The 17684-nt window shown below is 39.5% G+C and overlaps 1 protein-coding gene across 1 annotated transcript; it reads right to left on the reverse strand.

Moving 5' to 3' along the window:
* Window positions 1–84: 84 nt before the first annotated feature.
* Window positions 85–15489, reverse strand: LOC111608859. Its single transcript, XM_023335260.1, has 6 exons — window positions 15375–15489; window positions 9382–9562; window positions 8954–9289; window positions 6400–6507; window positions 664–969; window positions 85–580 (listed from the first exon to the last, which is right to left on the reverse strand). The coding sequence occupies exons 1-6, from the start codon at window positions 15477–15479 to the stop codon at window positions 321–323; spliced, it is 1296 nt and encodes a 431-aa protein (XP_023191028.1). The 5' UTR covers window positions 15480–15489; the 3' UTR covers window positions 85–320.
* Window positions 15490–17684: the final 2195 nt, after the last annotated feature.

Genomic DNA, 17684 nt, shown 5'->3' on the forward strand with positions numbered 1-17684 from the left:
ATAAGGTTTACTGACACGTTACATATAATTCATATTAATAACATACATGTTGATGGTGGAAAAATGGTTTTATTGTTGTTTTAATTTCATTACATTCAGGTCAGTTAAAAGTTATAAAAAGTGAAAAACATGACAAAAAATGTTTGAGTTTATTCAAATACAGAATGAATAAATGTGTAGAATCTACAACACTGTAAAAAGTGAAAAGCAAAAAGAATTAAATGATAATAAAATGCAGCAAAATGAAATCAAAAGTACATTCCACAGTTTGTCCTGAACAATGTTTCTTAAAGCTGATGAATGTGATAAACTGCAGCAGTTCAGCTGGGGGCCGGGCCCTTGCTCCTGAGGACCATCAGCACAGAGAGGCCACTGCAGTACACCAGGCTCTTCACTATCAGCACTGAGTACAGCAGGCAGAGCAGCTTCACCCTGCAGCGAGACTGGAAGGACACTGGGAGCCTCACTGGGAGCCTCACTGGGAGCTGAGGACGGACAGACGCTGCTGGTGGCGGCGCAGGAGCTGCTGGCCGATCTGTTGCTGCTCCAGACCTTGTTGGTGCTGGAGGTTCTGGAAGTTCTGGAACAAAGAGAAGTCCAACATTCCAGTCACACTGAATCTGAAGCTGCATTTCTCCTGAACTGATCTTCTGCTTTTCGTACCTTGGAACCGTGTTTGGTTGGTCACGCTGCCGCCCTCATGCTGAACTTCACAGATGTATTCATAATTGTAGAGAGTCTCGTTTTTAACCAGCCTGATGACGGCAGAACTTTTTGACCCGCTGAGCTCCTGCTGTTTCTCCTCAGCGGGGGCCGGCTCCTCCTTGCTGCCCTTCTGTCTTTTCCAGGAGATCCGGACCAGAGGAGGATACATGGCCGAGGCCAGACACATCAGAGCCGTGTCTCCCTCCACACGGCCTTCTGTTTTCACCGGACACACAGTCACCTCGGGTTTCTTCACTGCTCTACCTGAAGACAGCAGAAACAAACAGAACAGAGAAATATTTCAGGTCATCAAACACATTTAATGTCAGGAAACGATAAACTGAGAAAATAAAAGATTTCATTTATTAACTGTTTATTATTTAATAAAAGACCCGACCCATCCTAGAAAAATCCAGAACATCTAAACCTTTCCAGACCTCACTGTCTCGGTTGAGGTCAGAGGTCATGATTCCAGAATAAGGAGAGGCTGAATAAAAATGATGTGACCCAAAACAACACAAAGACCCGTCTGACATTTATGATCCCTGAAACAATCTGATGAGTCGGGAGAGAACCTTCCAGAACCTGGACGTCCCGTTACATCTGCTGTAAAACTGACAGCAGGTCAGAACCAGAACATCACAGTTCAGTCAAACACGGTGGTGGCAGAGTGATGCTCTGGGACTGATGAGCTGCTGAAGGACCTGGAGAACCTGCTGTACCTGGTAGAACAACGATCCAAAGACAACGATCAACGAACAACGAACAACAATCCAGCAAGTTCAGCTCTGAATGGCTCATGAAATGAAAAAAGTGTAGGTGCGGCCTAGTCAAAGCCTGGACTCTACCATGGCCTTCATCTGTTCATTCCTACTGGAAACCCGCCCTATGTGTCTGAATTAAATCAATTCAGCAAAGCAGAGCGGGTCAGAGTTCCTCCACTGGGATTTAAAACTCTTTACTGGTTCTGCTGGTTGAACCCGGTTATCGGGTCGGGTGGGAATATTTCTTCTCACGGGAAAAACAGACGGTTTCAATTAACGGCTTTTCTTCTGAATAACTAAGATCATCATTTAAAACTGTTTCTGTATTTTTGTCTCAATAAATTCATCTGATGATCAAAATTATTGCACAACTGCACTGTGGCACATTTCTGTACATATATTTACAGATACATATCTGCATTTTTTTAATCTTGCAAGGACTGCTCTAAGTTGTTTCTTATATTAACAGCATTTTATATTTTATTTTTATTTTTATTTTATCTACTACTACTACTCAGTGGTTGTTATTGTGTCTCTATGCTGTAACTGCGAAGTAATTTCCCTGCTGGGATGAATAAAGTACTTCTATTCTATTCTATTCTATTCTATTCTATTCTATTCTATTCTAAAACTGGAATTTTTCTTAACCCAGATTTTACTTATAAATGTAATTTTTTTTACTAATCTACTCGTTAGTCCAGAACAAAGTCCACTACAGAACCTGGACTCGGCTCCACAGAAACATTTTAACTGGGTTAATCCATCGTTACGGCTGGAGCCGATCTGAATGCCGATCAATATCTGATCAATATACGGCTATAGAAATTATTTCTTTCTTAAATAATTAATACTTTTTATTTTTTCCAGATTATTTTTCCATACATTTTTGAAAAGTTTGTATTTAATTTACTTTTAAATGAAATGTAAAAGCCTTTTTACTTTTTTTACGTCATAATTTATTATTAAATTTTATCCTGAAAACAAAAACAAAAACCAGTTTTTAAAAATAAATCATATTTTTAACGACATTCAGAAGCTGAAAAACTGAACTTAGTTTCACAGAAAGATTTTAGATTCACTAAATTAAAACTGGTGTAAATTGTGAACATATCACAGAGTTTAATGATTTTATTCTAAAATACTTCTAGAAGTAAATATTTTATGAAGTTGTTCAAAGAGTTTTCAAAAATTATTTTCATGATGAATTTTTTACTAATGAAAAAAATTACATTTCAACTCAGAAAGTGGCTTTGGACGCATTTTAACTTCTACAATAAAACAATAAAACATTTTTTCTTACCTCAGTTTGGATCCAGAACCAAAGATCCAAACAGCGAGAAACACAAAACCTGCCGGCTGGTTTCTGGTCTTATTATTTCCAGTTTTCCTCTATCAGTTTCACGTTTCGCTGGGTTTCAGCAGCCAGTAAATGAATCAGGAATATTTTGCATTAATCGGATTTTTCCCCCAGCAGCTGCGTGAACAGAGAACATGCAGCAGCTGCTCTGCTGATCCACTCTGTTCACAGCTGCGACGGTAAAATCAGTTTATTGATGTCAGGAAAATGTTTCTGCTGCTCTGAACTTAAAACGAGGCTCAGAAACTAAAAGTTTAATCATCTGACAGACTCACATCTCTGCTGATCAGATTATTTCTGGGTTTTATCGGTAAACTTTCTAACGTTTTAAACATTTGGTCAATTCTGAAATGTTTTATACATTTTCTGTCTATATTATAATTTTCATTTGATGCATTTTCAACAGATTAAGCGTGATTGATCAAAAGCTAAAATAATAAACATCTTTAAAACTAAAACAGCTGAAAGTGACTTTTAAACCCATTTTGACATTTTAACAGTGAAATGAATAAATGTTGGTTCTTACCAGTTACAAACAGTTTGGTTCCGGATCCAAAGAGATATTCATCCCACAGTGAGACAGACTGATACAAAAACCCATCAGCTGCTTTCTGGTTTTATTATCTCAGTGTTTCTCTGTCAGTTTCAAGTTTTATCAGTTAAAACTGCTAAAACTGTCTAATTAATTAGTGTAATTAGACAGTAAATACAGTCTAATTACTGTAAAAGACTATTTTACAATAATTAGACTTTTACAGAATATATTGCAGAGTTAGAGTTACTGAGAGTTTACAGATACTCTCTAATTATTGGTTAAAATACTACATTTATTTCATAAAGTTGTCCTTGAACATGTTTCCCACATTGAATTTTAGCATTTAGTTAACATATAAAGAATATTTTATAGTAATATAGAGGTTTATCAACAATCTTAGCCAATATTACAGGGTCACTGTAATATTGGCTATATATATGTAGTATATATATATACTACATTTAGTAAATGTAGTATATATATTTATATATAATTATAAGTCAACTAAGCTCCAGTTCCTGCTGTCTGGATGTCCTAGATCTATAACTCTAGAACATTTCTTTAAGAAAGTCCTGCCTGTTATTGCTGCTGATCTGATCCAGATAGTAACTCATCGCTCTCATCAGGCGTTTTCCCCCAGGCTCTGAAAACAGCAGTAATCAAACCACTGATAAAAAAGAACAATCTGGACAAATCACTACTGCAGAATTACAGGCCGATCTCTGACCTCTGACCTCCCATTCATCAGCAAAGTTATTGAAAAAGCTGTGTAAACAATTAACTAGCTTCCTAACGATAACCAACCGCTTTGACTCCTTCCAGTCTGGTTTTCGTGCTCACCACAGCACAGAGACCGCCCTCGTAAAAGTGTTCAATGACATCCATATAAATACGGACTGTGGCAGAACCACAGTGCTGGTTCTGTTGGACCTCAGTGTTGACCATGACATATTACTGAATCGACTGGAGAGTTGGGTCGGACTCTCCGGTCCAGTGCTTAACTGGTTTGAATCCTACATAAAGAACAGGGATTTCTTTGTTTCAATTGAAAACTTTTCATCAAAGAGGTCAAAGGTCACATGTGGGGTACCCCAAGGTTCAATCCTAGGACCCCTTTTATTCAATATTTATATGCTCCCACTAGCTCAGGTTATAACAGGAAATAATATTAGCTACCATAACTATGCAGATGACACACAGCTCTACATTACGATGTCACCAGGTGACCTTTGACCCCATCCAATCACTGAACAGATGCTTAGAACAGATAAATGTGTGGATGTGCCAAAACTTTCTCCAGTTGAACAGAAACAAAACTGAAGTTATTATTTTTGGACCTAAAGAGGAACAATCTAGAGTTATAGATCTAGAGTCAACGCACAGCTTCAGTTATTACAACTGAAAACCAGCGATCAGCCCGAAACCTGGGAGTAGTGATGGACTCTGACCTGAACCTCCAGAGCCACATAAAGACAGTTACAAAGTCGGCCTTCTATCACCTGAAGAACATTTCCAGGATTAAAGGACTAATGTCTCAGCCAGATCTAGAGAAACTCATCCATGCGTTCATCTTCAGTCGTATTGATTATTGCAACAGCGTCTTCACAGGTCTGTCCAACAAATCAATCAAACAGCTGCAGCTGATCCAGAATGCTGCTGCTGGCGTTCTGACTAAAACCAGGAAGATAGAGCACATAACACCAGTTTTAAAGTCCCTCCACTGGCTCCCTGTAGCTCAAAGAATAGACTTTAAAATACTGATGTTAGTTTATAAATCACTGAACGGCTTAGCACCACAATACATTAAAGATCTGCTGTTGTTGTATCAACCTTCCAGACCTCTCAGGTTCTGGTTCTGGTTCTGCTCTGCATCCCCAGAACCAGAACCAAACGAGGAGAAGCAGCTTTCAGCATCTATGCACCACAAATTTGGAACAAACTTCCAGAAAACTGTAAAACAGCTGAAACACTGACTTCTTTTAAATCTCGACTAAAAACCCACCTGTTTAGGATTTTATTTGAAATGTAATCAATTACAAACTTATTGATGGAACTTGACTTAATGATTGATTCTATATTGCTTTGTGATTCTGTGTTTGTAATGATGTAAAGCACTTTGAAATGCCTTGCTGCTGAAATGTGCTATACAAATAAAATTTGATTGATTGATTGATTGATATACTACATTTATTTTAGAATATTCTTGGATTTTTGAACATGTTTTTCATCAATTGTTGATATTTCCTTGATTCATTTTCTATTATTGATAAAAAATGTAAATCCTGAAGCAGCAGAAACACATTAAACCATTTTAACTTCTACAGTAAAACCAGTAAATGTTGGTTCTTACCAGTTACAAACAGTTTGGTTCCAGAACCAAAGACGGAGTAAAGATACAAACTGCCATCATTCCTCCTCACAGTGAGACAAACTGACAAAAAACCTACCCTTCATGTAAGTTTTTGTTTTAGTTTTTAATAAACGTTTTTCAGAAATTAGTCTATTTATAACAACATCTGTCATGAGGTGCGGGGTGAGGTGGAGAGGCAGACGCTGAGGATCCAGGTTTAAGTGAAAAAAAACAGAGTTTAATGATGGTAATGTCTGAATGTTCCAAACAGTCCAAAACCCTGTCAGCACAGCAGAGCGGGAAAACAAAGCTCAGCACTGGTAGCACAGGTACACGAATGGACATGAATGAAAAAACAAATGACTGACTGTTGGTAGATAAGGACCCGACAGAGACGCAGACACACAGGTGGCATTAAATAACTGGGAGGGTAATCACAGAAACGAGACACACCTGGGTACAATCAAGGGGAGGACAGGACAACACGGAGACTCAAAGACACAGGAAACTCTAAATAAACACAGAAAAACACAGATCCTGACAACATCAAAGATAATCTCCTCCAATAGTTACAGAAATGAGAACAAAGTTCAGCTTCTTATGAAATTTAAACCTGTTTCATAAGATTAATCATATTTCATTAATGCTTATCTCCACGGATGAAGCCCAGTTAAATGTTGGTTCTTACCGATTCCATCCAGTCTGGTTCCAGAACCAAACAGTACCAGTATCCTCCACAGAAACCAGTCTGCTGCTGAACGGGTCGGCTGAGGGGAACCGGTCCAGATGATGCAGCAGGATCAGATTTCAGCTCCATGATGAGTTTCTCTGATGTTCACATCAACATGGCTGCTGAAGTTGCTGTGAGGTTCTGAGTGGATCCTTGGCAGAACCATCAGAAATGTGCTGTGAAGGTCCAAAGTAGGTCTGAAGGAAGCTCTGCAGACATCATGTCTGAAAGCTCCCATCTCTCCCAGTGGGTCTCCTGGTTTGTTGGGACGTCGTCTTGCTGAAAGTCTTCAGTGTTTCAGTCTGAGCTGCAGCTGCTGAGATCTCCTGAGATCATGAATGCAGCATGGAGGTCTGTGGTTTCCTGGAGGCTGATGGAGTCATGAAGCTCACACTGATCAGGTGGGATGGAGGCAGCAGAGGTCACGACCTTTGACCTGCTGTGAGTCTGCTGATGTTCTTTACAGGCAGCGGCGGCTCCAGAGTTTTATTTCTGCAGATGCTAAAGGGGAGCAAAGCATTTTACTGAGGTTCTACGACGGATCTTTTTCTCCAATAGTTATCAACAGACACATTAATATTATTTTAATTAGACTGATTTACGTTTATTTGACGTCAGCATGAAGCTTTGAGCCGTTAGCCAGATGACTTCCAGATAATAAATGACATTGTTTAGGTTAAAACATATTTATGACAAAGGAGAAACCAAGTATTGACTCTTTCCAACTACGTCACTTAATCATTCAAAGCTCCATGTTGTAGATCAGAAGTGAGAATCTGAAGTATTGAACATGGTTACTGATGGTTACCTTCTCCATAATGTGATATTTCATATCTTTCTAATCATAGTTACTTATAAAATATATGAACGTTAATCTTCTTACCTTGTATAAAGTGTTTGCTGTAAATCCTCGGTTCCACCAACAGCTGCCAGTCATTATGATTGACGGCTGATATCATCTCATCTTTCCTGGTTAAAATAAAAAGACAAGTTTGGTTTTGACTCTTGTCTGTCGGTGCAGCAGCTTGTGAGCATTTTACTGTGAAATCAACTCAATAAAAGTGAGATTATGAACCACATGTAGGTATTTTGACAGGCTTTATACAGGAGAGCAGGTTTGGACATCCAGACAGTGACGTCATGTGCAAAGAGTCATATTGTCATATTTGGTTTTTATTTATTTAAATTAACTTGTATTTATTTAATTGGCTAATTAACCAGTACAGGACCTGATTTAACTATCTATAAATGTTCTTATGATAAAAAATGTTATGTTTAATACCGGTTACCTTCATACTGACTAACATTTGGTAGTTTGCTATGATAAACACTGTTAATATCGTCGAAGTCGGTTCATCTAGATAAAGGTCAGACACTTTCTGACAAATTGTGACCACCGATTGGTCAGTTGCTGACCAAAACCTGCAATGATTGGAGGAGGATCGCTCCTCGTCTGCATGGGGGCGGAGCCGGCATCATGTCAATTGTTTCCTGGAAGTGATAATAAGATCAAATCCTCTTGTGTTTTTAACTCAGTATATAATAATTTCTTTTCATTTTGTGTCTTTTGATGAAACTGCAACAACAAATACTTATAAGTAATGTTACATTAATAAAAATTAAATCTATATTTCCTGGTGGTGCTATGAGGAAGTTATGACTTTTCCATTGGAGCTTTATGGCGCCACCACTGTTTACAGGAAGAGGGGCCCTAAATCATTTTCTGCCTGAGGCCCCATACAACCTTGGACCGGCCCTGCATGATGAACATCTCTGCTGGATTGAAGAACAAACATGGAGATTTAATGAATGTGGATCTAGAGACAGAAAAGGTTTTTCTTGTTTGGGTTTTAATAATCATCACAGAGTTGGTTTGTTCTGGCTGCTCCAGGTTTTCTGATCTTCATTGTCAGCAGATTCACCTGTAGATCTGGATGTTTCCAGGTTCTGCATCCAAAAAATGAGACCTGAGGAAACGTAGAGAAATCATCAATATGGTGGTAAAGGCATCATGGCTCCACAGAACAGCATCAAGCTGCAGCACAACAAGGAGAGTCCACCAGTAGTGGTGGTCAATCAGTGTCTAAAATAATAACTAAAATGACTTTTAGTTATCATTTTGATAAATAAAAATGATATTTTTAGTTATTACTAATGATAATACGTTAAGTCAGTGATTGATCTGGATGTTACTAAACCAAAAACCAAACAAATCAATTTCTGATTACATAAAATCTTGTCTGAGATTATAAATTATAAAGAAACAAAGGTATTAAAATTAATGTTTACTAGTAATTAAATCATCTCTTCAATCCAGTAACTCACAACATGAATTAAGATAATTAATGTTGAAATAAATATAATAAAATAATGAAACATTAAAGACTAAAACTCAGAGAGTCTCTGTGTGAGATGGAGGTGAAATCAGTGAACCTGGGCTGTGGTTTACTGCTCTCTATGTCACAAACTGACATCTGATCATCTGGAGGTTTTTGTTCAGGCTGAAGGAATCATTTCTCACTGTGGGAACCAGACTTCACACAGCCGCAGTAGTAGGAGGCTGAATGATCCAGTTTAACGTTTTCAATCTTCATCTCCCAGCCTTTCTGAGTTTGTTCAGCTGAAAAATCATTGATCTGAGGATGACTTGAATAACTTTTATCAATTTTACCATTACTCCTATTGATATCAAATATCACTCTGAAGGTTTCAGTTTCTTTCTTCTGGTACCAGTAAACATAACCACCACCACACTGCCCAGTTCCTCCACAGCTGAAGGAGACGCTCTGCCCGGTTCTCCTGGTCAGAGTTAAATCCTGAACCAGCTGTGTTGCCATGGCAGCCAGCGCTGTAGAGACACAGACAGACAGGTGAAGGTTAGTGTGACAGTGTTTGTTCCAGGTGGGCTTTGTTGGCTCCTGATTGGCTGGAAACACTCACCTGAACCCAGCCAGCACAGAGCAGCAGCTGGGAGGAAAAGCATTGTGTGCAGTGGAGTTTCCTCTGGTGAACCTGGGGAGAAGTGGCGCTCTGATGCAGCTGAGGCCAAACAAGGACGAGCTGAGAGATCAGACCAGGGCCACGTGGTTTCTAGCAGAGGAACCAAAGCTCCCATCAGCCCCTGCAGCCCACAGAGAAGAGGAGGCTGCTGATTGGACAATCAGAGGAAGCTGCTGATTGGACAATCAGAGGAAGCTGCTGATTGGATCATCAGAGGAAGATGCTGATTGGACAATCAGAGGAAGATGCTGATTGGATAATCAGAGGAAGATTATGTTACATTCAGCGGCTGAACTGGAATCTGATGGATAAAATCAACCAGCAGGTGGCGCTGTTGGGTTAGATTAGACGTTAGCGACACTGAAATGTTTCTGATTCAGATTTTTATTGACAGTTTCCAGTTTGACCATCACAGCCACACCATCAAACAGACTGGGAACAACCTGCAGGTGGCGCTGTTGCTTTGCTTTAACTAAAGAGTCTCTGCAGAGATCAGAGTGAAATGAGTTCAGGAGGTTCAGGTTACTATTGCTACCTCTGTGGTTTTTTGATCATCACTTATTAATAACTATTGATTTTCCCAAGATAATAAATTACAACGTCTGATTTTTAGCAGCTAACCAAACCTGTTAAATGTTTTTAGAAGTTTAATTATTAATATTTATATTATTTCTCATTTTGCAGCAGTTTGTCTCTCTGACAGTAAGAACAGATAATAAACTGAAGACATTGTTACTGAAATATGAGAAACAAAAACACAACCTGCTGCTGGAAGCATTGTTTACTTCTGCTGGAGGTCAGACTGATAAAAGCAAATGATTTGTCAATTTACCGCCCCCTGCTGGACCGGAGCAGATTACAGGCCTTAAGTGGGAAAAACTTCTTCATATCTCAACTATAAATTGTGATTTTCTCCAAATATGTTTTTCATTCTAAAGTTCACAAACATTCCTGTTTTAACTCAGCAATCTAATAAAGATCAAGGACTGGTTATCCTGAGGCCTCCAGGTGATATTTGCTGCAATTCAAATTGTTTTAGAAAATTAAAAACCTTAAAAAATACAAATAAAAAAACTCAACACAAAGTTACAAATCTGTATAATTTATTTTCAGCACATTATTTCCATAAAGCAGATTATGACCCAGTTCTCAGAGACAAACAGGTTATTTGATCTGAGTGAGCAGAACCGAGTCATTGAGGCGGAACCAGAACCAGAACCAGAACCAGAACCAGAAGATTTTACTGAACTTATTTATCTTAACCTTTAACCCGAGGAAACAGTGAGACTGAACAACTTCAAGTGAAAAACACTCAATTATAGTTTTTATTTACAGATAGCAGGAGCAATACAACGGTCTAGTCAAAGTAAAGACTCTTTCATTAAAAAAGTTAAAGTTAGAGGAGGAAGGATACAAATCTTCTAGAGTCAATAGAACTTCTTAATTATTCCTTCATTGTAATTCTTCATCTTTTAATAGTTAGAGAGTAAAATATTTATCAGTTTAACAGAAAATGAACCCAAATGTTTAGGATATTATTATATTTCATATTAAATAAAATCCCTTCCTGTGAGTTTTTAATATTTTTAATCTGAACTTAATTTAAACGGTTCTGTGTCGGTATTAACCGGATCGTCGCTCTCAAGTTAGCATGAAGACAAAACTAACATTTCAGAGTTTATTAAAGGAATTAAATACTCAGCATTTATGATGTAATTAATGAAGTTTAGTGTAATAAGTAATTTATTTGAGCTTCCTATGACAGACCATGCAGCTTGGTGTCATAAAGAAAAAACTACATTTGAAAAAAATGGAACAGAAATAGAAAACTGTTCTGTTGATTAATGGAGTCAGAAAACGTGACGCTGCTGTCAAGAAAATCCGAGCTCATCCCACTTCCCCATGCTGGAGATTTTAGTTTAACAGTAATAATAAATAAAGTTATCTTTAAAATGAATCACTCAAGTGATATCTAGGCCCAGCAGTAGACTTAAGTGTCAATAAAATAAATCTGGTTGTGTGTGTTGTTTTTGTCTCATGCAAACTTTGCTTTAATTCTACTTTTTTCTATTTAATCATCAGAAATCAGTCAGTCAGAAAGAGTCATTAAACAGGAAAAGCAGGTTTCCTGGAAAAAGAGAAAGTAAGTTTCCAGCCTGCAGATTTATAAATATAGCTGAGACTATTTCTTATTTTAAAGCATGAAAGTTTTAAAGAATGAAATCTAAACATTTTGAGTAATTTGATAAGATTCAAAGTAAAATACTTATATTAATATTGGTTTACTTATATTAATACTTACACTTACATTTGTGGGAACACTTACAAGAAAAACAAGTAACTGAAACTTTGGTATCAAATAATTAGAATCATGGATTATTCTTGGTTTCTTTTCAGAAAAACATCTGTAATAACTCACATTAGGATTATAATAAGAATAATTAATAAGTTATGGTTACAAAATCATAAATGAATGCTAAATCAGAGAAGCTGAAGAAAATAAATGTGATATAAATGTGATTTTGACATTGAACTTGAAATGGTGTAAAAAGGTGTAACTGCAATTAAAGATCACTGATATGTTGGAGGTAGATGGTAGGTGAAAGGTGAAAGGTTAAGGGAAAAAGGGGAACTAACAGGAGAGCAGAGATGATCAACGCTATATTTAGAAACAGATTGTTGAACAACATAAACGTTTCAGAGAAAAGGTTGTGCAGGCAACAAATGTAGGAGGTTGATCAACCCTGAGACATCAGCACAGACATCAGGACATAATGTCTGTAAGACAGTGATGGATATGAGATCATCTGTCTAAGCAGTCAACCAATAAAACAAGCACAGCATCAGTGCTAGCCAATGCAAACGCACCAAAAGGTGGATAAACCCTATAAAAGGTGGGAGCAAAAGAGGAACCTTTTGTTGGATCCTCCGGGCAGCTTCGAGCCAAGATCGAGATGGACAAAGAACTCTGCAGCTGAAGAAGAGCCGGGGCCACAGAGCCGGAGACTGTCCTGCTCATGGGGACCAACCCGTCAGGCCCACAACCTGTGGCTTCAAATCGCACTTCTCTCATCAGCTGGGTTCAGACCCCAAAGACAAAGATGAAGATAAAGGCAAAGACAAAGAACAAAGGCAAAGAAGAAGAACTGGTGCCTTTTTTCCTGCTAGCACCAAGTCCTGTGTGACCTCACCATCCATGCGGAGAAGAAGCTCATCAGACCTACAGAGATCCCTGCCTTCATCGATCAACTTCCTCCTGCTGCAACACCTTCTTCACCATCAGGCCAGGTCTGGGGTTCGAAACGCCAAACTCCGTCCGTCTCTCTCAAAGGTTCCCTTTTTTAGTTCTCAGTGTCAGCAGTAGGGAAAGATAGACTAGATGATTGATTTTACTTATTTGATTATTTCTGCTACTGAATTAAGCTGTACTGACCCTTGCAAAAATGCCTTACTAATAAAATATTTAGCATAAAGAAAATCTAAAAGATGTTGTGGACATTCAGTTAATGAGTCACCTTAAAGTTCTTTGATGGTTGTAAAATAGCTCTGATGTTTGATTCTGGAGAGGAAAAAGTGGAAAATGTTTTTAGGTTGCTGGTAGCCCAAATTTAAAACAACATCCTTGGGACTCGCTGAGTCACTAAAACCTACCTGGTTCAATAACAAATGCAAGTTGTAAAATAGAGAAGGAGCGACCGTTAACGGGTGAGCTCTGTGAAACTAGTTGGCTGTAGGCTGCTCAGTCTGGCTAATTCACAGGGGGAAGCAGGGTGGGGCACCTGGATGTTGGCCGTCAGAAACCAGGCGAATCATTTCTGGAAATCAGTTTAAACAGAGTTTACTTCAGTTCTGGACAGGGTAAATCCCGGCAGATTTAGGAAACTCAATTAACCCGTTAGAAGGAGAGCTGGTAGCACATCTCCCCTCTCAGAAGAGGAAGGAGAGAGAGAGTAGAGAAAGGAGGGGGACAACAACACTGCAAATGTTTCCTCCTTCATTCATAAACATATTTTTGGTTCTTTTGAATTCAACTAGTTTATCTTCCTGCCATGTTTTACTCTTTGTTGTTATGTTTGGAGATTATATTAATGTATCTGAAAGCAGAAATAAAAATATCTCCAACTAAAACCAAACTTTAAACTGTGTCACATAACCTGTAATTTAACAAGGTCAAAAGAATTTTAAAGAAGCAATTTGAGGGAAACCTGACAGAGAAGTTGGTACAACCAGAAGACTTGCCCACATCTACCCTCCAGGTCTATGTTAACTAAAATTCTTTAACCTGTAGATCTACGTTTTGAAGGCTTAGAGAGGAGCAGCCTTCCTCTGTGTGTGAACCTGCATGTGTTTGATCAGACTGCTGCTCTGATTGAATCTTTTTCCACATGCTGAACAGGAAAAGGGTTTTTCCCCGGTGTGGGTTCTGACGTGGATCTGCAGAACGCCGTACTGGGTGAAGTTTTTCCCACATGTCCTGCAGTGGTAGGGTCTCTCCCCGGTGTGTGTCCTCATGTGAACGACCAGGCTGCTGTTCCTGGAGAAGCTCTGACCACAGGCGTCGCAGGAAAATGGTTTCTCACCCGTGTGAGTCCTGCTGTGCAGGCTCAGCTGGCTGCTGTTGATGAAACCTTTTCCACACGTCACACACAGATATGGCCGCTCTCCTGTGTGCATCCTGCTGTGGACGTTCAAACTGCCCAGCTGGGTGAAGCTCTTCCCACACGTGGAGCAGGAGTACTTCTCCCCTGTGTGAGTTTTCTTGTGAACGTTTAAATACGAAGGGTCACGGAAACTTTTCCCACAGGTTTCACACTTGTAGGGCCTCTCGGCTGTGTGCGTCTTCCTGTGAACCTTCAGACTGAAACGCCTGCAGAATCCTTTCCCGCAGGTCTCACAGAAGAAGGGCCACTCGCCGGCGTGCGTCCTCCTATGGACGTCCAGCTGGAAGCTGTTACTGAAGCCCCGCCCACACGTGTCACAGGAAAACGGCCAGTCGCCCGTGTGAAACCTCATGTGTACGTTCAGGCTGCGAATCCGAGTGAAGACCTTCCCACAGGTGTTGCAGGAGAAGGAGTTTTCCCCTGTGTGAGTCCTGCGGTGGACGTGGAAATGGCTGCTGTAGCGGAAGCTCTTCCCACAGGTCTCGCAGGTGAAGGGTCTCTCCCCAGTATGGATCCTCATGTGGACCTTCAGCCCGCTAGGCTGCGTGAAGCTCTTCCCACACGTGTCGCAGGCGTATGGCTTTACGCCCGAGTGGACGCCCTGGTGTTCCACCAGGCTGTGCTCGTACCTGAACACTTTCCCACAGACGTCACATTTCACAGGTGGTTCCGGGTTGGAGTGGACCCGGCTGTCAGACACAGGACCGCTGCTTCCTGCCTCACTCTGGCCCTGAGCTTCAGAACCAGACCGGCTGTACAGATGATCCACTCCTGGTTCCAGTTCTGGTTCCCTGGAGCTGCGCCTCTGATCTGACCAGGAGTCCAATAACCCATCAGCAGAGTGGGTCACCAACAGCTGCTGGATCTGCTGACTGCTGTGGATCAGGAAGGACAGCAGCTGAGGCTCCTCAAGGTCGACTGCAAACTGGGACCGTTCTGAATGTCCTCCAGGTTCTACTGCAGGTTCTATTGCAGGTTCTGGTTCCTCCTGCTCCTTCTTGACCCCTGAACGCTCTAGTTCACCCTGTTCCTCCTTTATGTGTGAAGGTTCAGGTTGTCCTGTTTCCTCTTTAATCACTAAATGTTCGGGTTCCCCTTGATCTGATCCGAATCCTGCAGGTTCTGGTTCCTTCTTAATGTGTGAAAGTTGCAGTTCCTCCTGTTCCTCTTTGATCAGTAAATGTTCTGGTTCCCTCTGATCTGCCAGTTCTTCCTCATCTTGTTCCTCTGCAGCATCAGGAAGTTCTGGTTCCTCCTGTTCCTCTTTAATACCTGGACATCTGAGTTCCTCCTGGTCCAGAACAGAGTAGTTCTGTTGGGTCCAAAGCTGCTGCTCAGAGAGATCTTCCTCCTCCTCCTCTTCCTCCTTCCAAACATGCTGATTTAGAAAATCTGAAGGAAAAATGAAAACATCAGACATTAACTTGTTGAACGTTTAATGCCGGGTCGGATTTCCGATGAATCTAAAACCCGGCAGACAGCCAGGCCTATCGCGATAAACGATAAATCAATTAATCGTACGATAAATTAAAACTATCGACGTCATTTTAATTATCGGCTTTATCGTCTCTTCTGGCCTTTTTCTCTTTCTGTTAATGACACTGAACGAAAACAGGCTCAACTCCGGTGCTCTCCACTGACCCCCCCTTCCTCATTTCCTTAGTGTAAAGCCCAGCGCACACTACACGATCTTATAGCTGTCGGCCGATTGTCGGTCCATTTTCAAAACCTGACAGACCACACATTAGCCGACAGAAATCCTAGGTATAACGGTTCGATCGGGTTCGGTCCTGCCGTGTGGTGTCCAACAATGGGCACAAAATAATGGCTACAAGTCCATGAACTAATTTTAAAACCAGGCATTAATCAATGCTTTACTACAATCTACCTGCAGTGCATGTGGCTAGTGTCAGTGTAAAGTCCTGACTGAATGAAAATCATTATAACCTATTTACATCACGTTAACGAAGAACAGCTGAAAAGTTACCGGGTTTATCAACTGCGGTAGCAATTTAGCTCCAACTCCTCCTCTTGTCATTTCTATATTCTTTGCATGTTGAATAAACATTAATGTTGTTTCCACATATCATCTCCGGGTTGCACCGTGTCAGCTGTTTGGGATTCCCCTCCGTAATTTCCCCTCAGAAAACACGGAGGGGAATCCACGCTTTCTGATAGCTGATTGGGGCAAAAAAAATCCTGTAGTGTGAACTATTGCATCAGGTAGTCGATGTGCCCATCTTCTCTATTTAAATCTAATTATTACTGAAGGGCAACATAATATACAGACTTCATAATCTGCACTCTTTTGGTTGAATGCAGTATTTATTTCCACTTTGGCTTTATGTTGTTTAATTTTTATCAAGTACATTTATTGTTAATGGAGACTGAGAATCCATTTTATTTTTGTTTTTGGTTGTTTTGTTTATTTTGTTTATCAGCTCCAGTGTTAAATATTCTTTTGAAAATAAAGTGTATCTATCTTTGGCAGGAAATCACATGCATTATTATGTCATTTCCATTAAATCAGTGTAAAAAGGTCTTCAAACAATATTGATGGCTGTTTTAAGAAAGCTTATGTATAAATTTATTTGTCGTTTAAACAAGTCTAATAATAGAATTATAATACTGTTGACTAATATCAAATATAGTGCAGTAAAATACTCATCTGTACTCTGGAGACATTGGTATGATTGCCTTCTGAATGGCTAGGAGTCGTTTTTTGTTTTTTTGGGGGGGGTTTATTGTAATTTTTATTCTTTTATTGTCTTTGCTTTCTTTTGTATGTAATCTGCACTTTGAGTCTGTAATAAAATCTATCTATCTATCTATCTAATATTATCGTTTATCGCAATAATTTTTGAGACAATTAATCGTTCAGCAAAATTTGTTATTGTGACAGGCCTACAGGCAGCTCTGCTGGTCCAGTTCTGGACCTGGACTCTCCGGGTCTAATGGGTCAGAACTGTCGAGTTCTGCTGGAATAACATCTGGATCCAGATGTTACTCAGTCAAATGCTGCAGAAAAATAAAAAACTTAAATTAAGCATTTAGCCCACAAATTACTGTCTATAATGTACTAAACCAATAATGAGCTGGTGGGAGGAGTCCAGTGGTGACTGGTTTTACTGGTTTCCACTGGGCAATGAATCCATGTTGAGCATCTTGTGAAGTTATATTTTTACAGATAAGGAAATATTTCATGTTTTAACACATCAGCATCAAATTATCATCAGCAGAACTTTGTAACTATTGAGCAACAACTTGGTTTATTTAGCAGAAAACCAGATAAACTGAGAATCACTTTGTTCTCTTCATTTTACAACGTTCTTCTGTTCGTCTTTATTCTGGTAATACTATGATTATTCTCATAATTAATTATTTAAACAACTCAGTTTAAGATCATTGAGCTATCAGATATTAAAAAACAATGTTTAGACAACTTGTGTCTTGTTGCTAAATCAACTTGATGGAATTAAATTTCTGAGTTTTAACCAAAACTATTTTCTAACTTTTCAGATTCATATTTTTACTGCTTAGAAGCAGTGTGACGACAAATCAGAGTCAAAATTATTCTAAATG

The sequence above is a fragment of the Xiphophorus maculatus genome, chromosome 6, assembly GCF_002775205.1.
Source record: "Xiphophorus maculatus strain JP 163 A chromosome 6, X_maculatus-5.0-male, whole genome shotgun sequence".
NCBI classification, from domain to species: domain Eukaryota; kingdom Metazoa; phylum Chordata; class Actinopteri; order Cyprinodontiformes; family Poeciliidae; genus Xiphophorus; species Xiphophorus maculatus.

What these genes read in the sequence shown, in the direction of transcription:
- LOC111608859 (XM_023335260.1), bottom strand. Translation starts at nt 15,479, where the DNA reads ATGTTTGGAAGGAGGAAGAGGAGGAGGAGGAAGATCTCTCTGAGCAGC. An exon ending in TCTGTGCTGGCTGGGTTCAG is followed by an intron (nt 9,290 to 9,381) that starts GTGAGTGTTTCC and finishes GTGTCTCTACAG; the next exon opens with CGCTGGCTGCCATGGCAACA. An exon ending in TGGTTCCCACAGTGAGAAAT is followed by an intron (nt 6,508 to 8,953) that starts GATTCCTTCAGC and finishes AAATCTGATCCT; the next exon opens with GCTGCATCATCTGGACCGGT.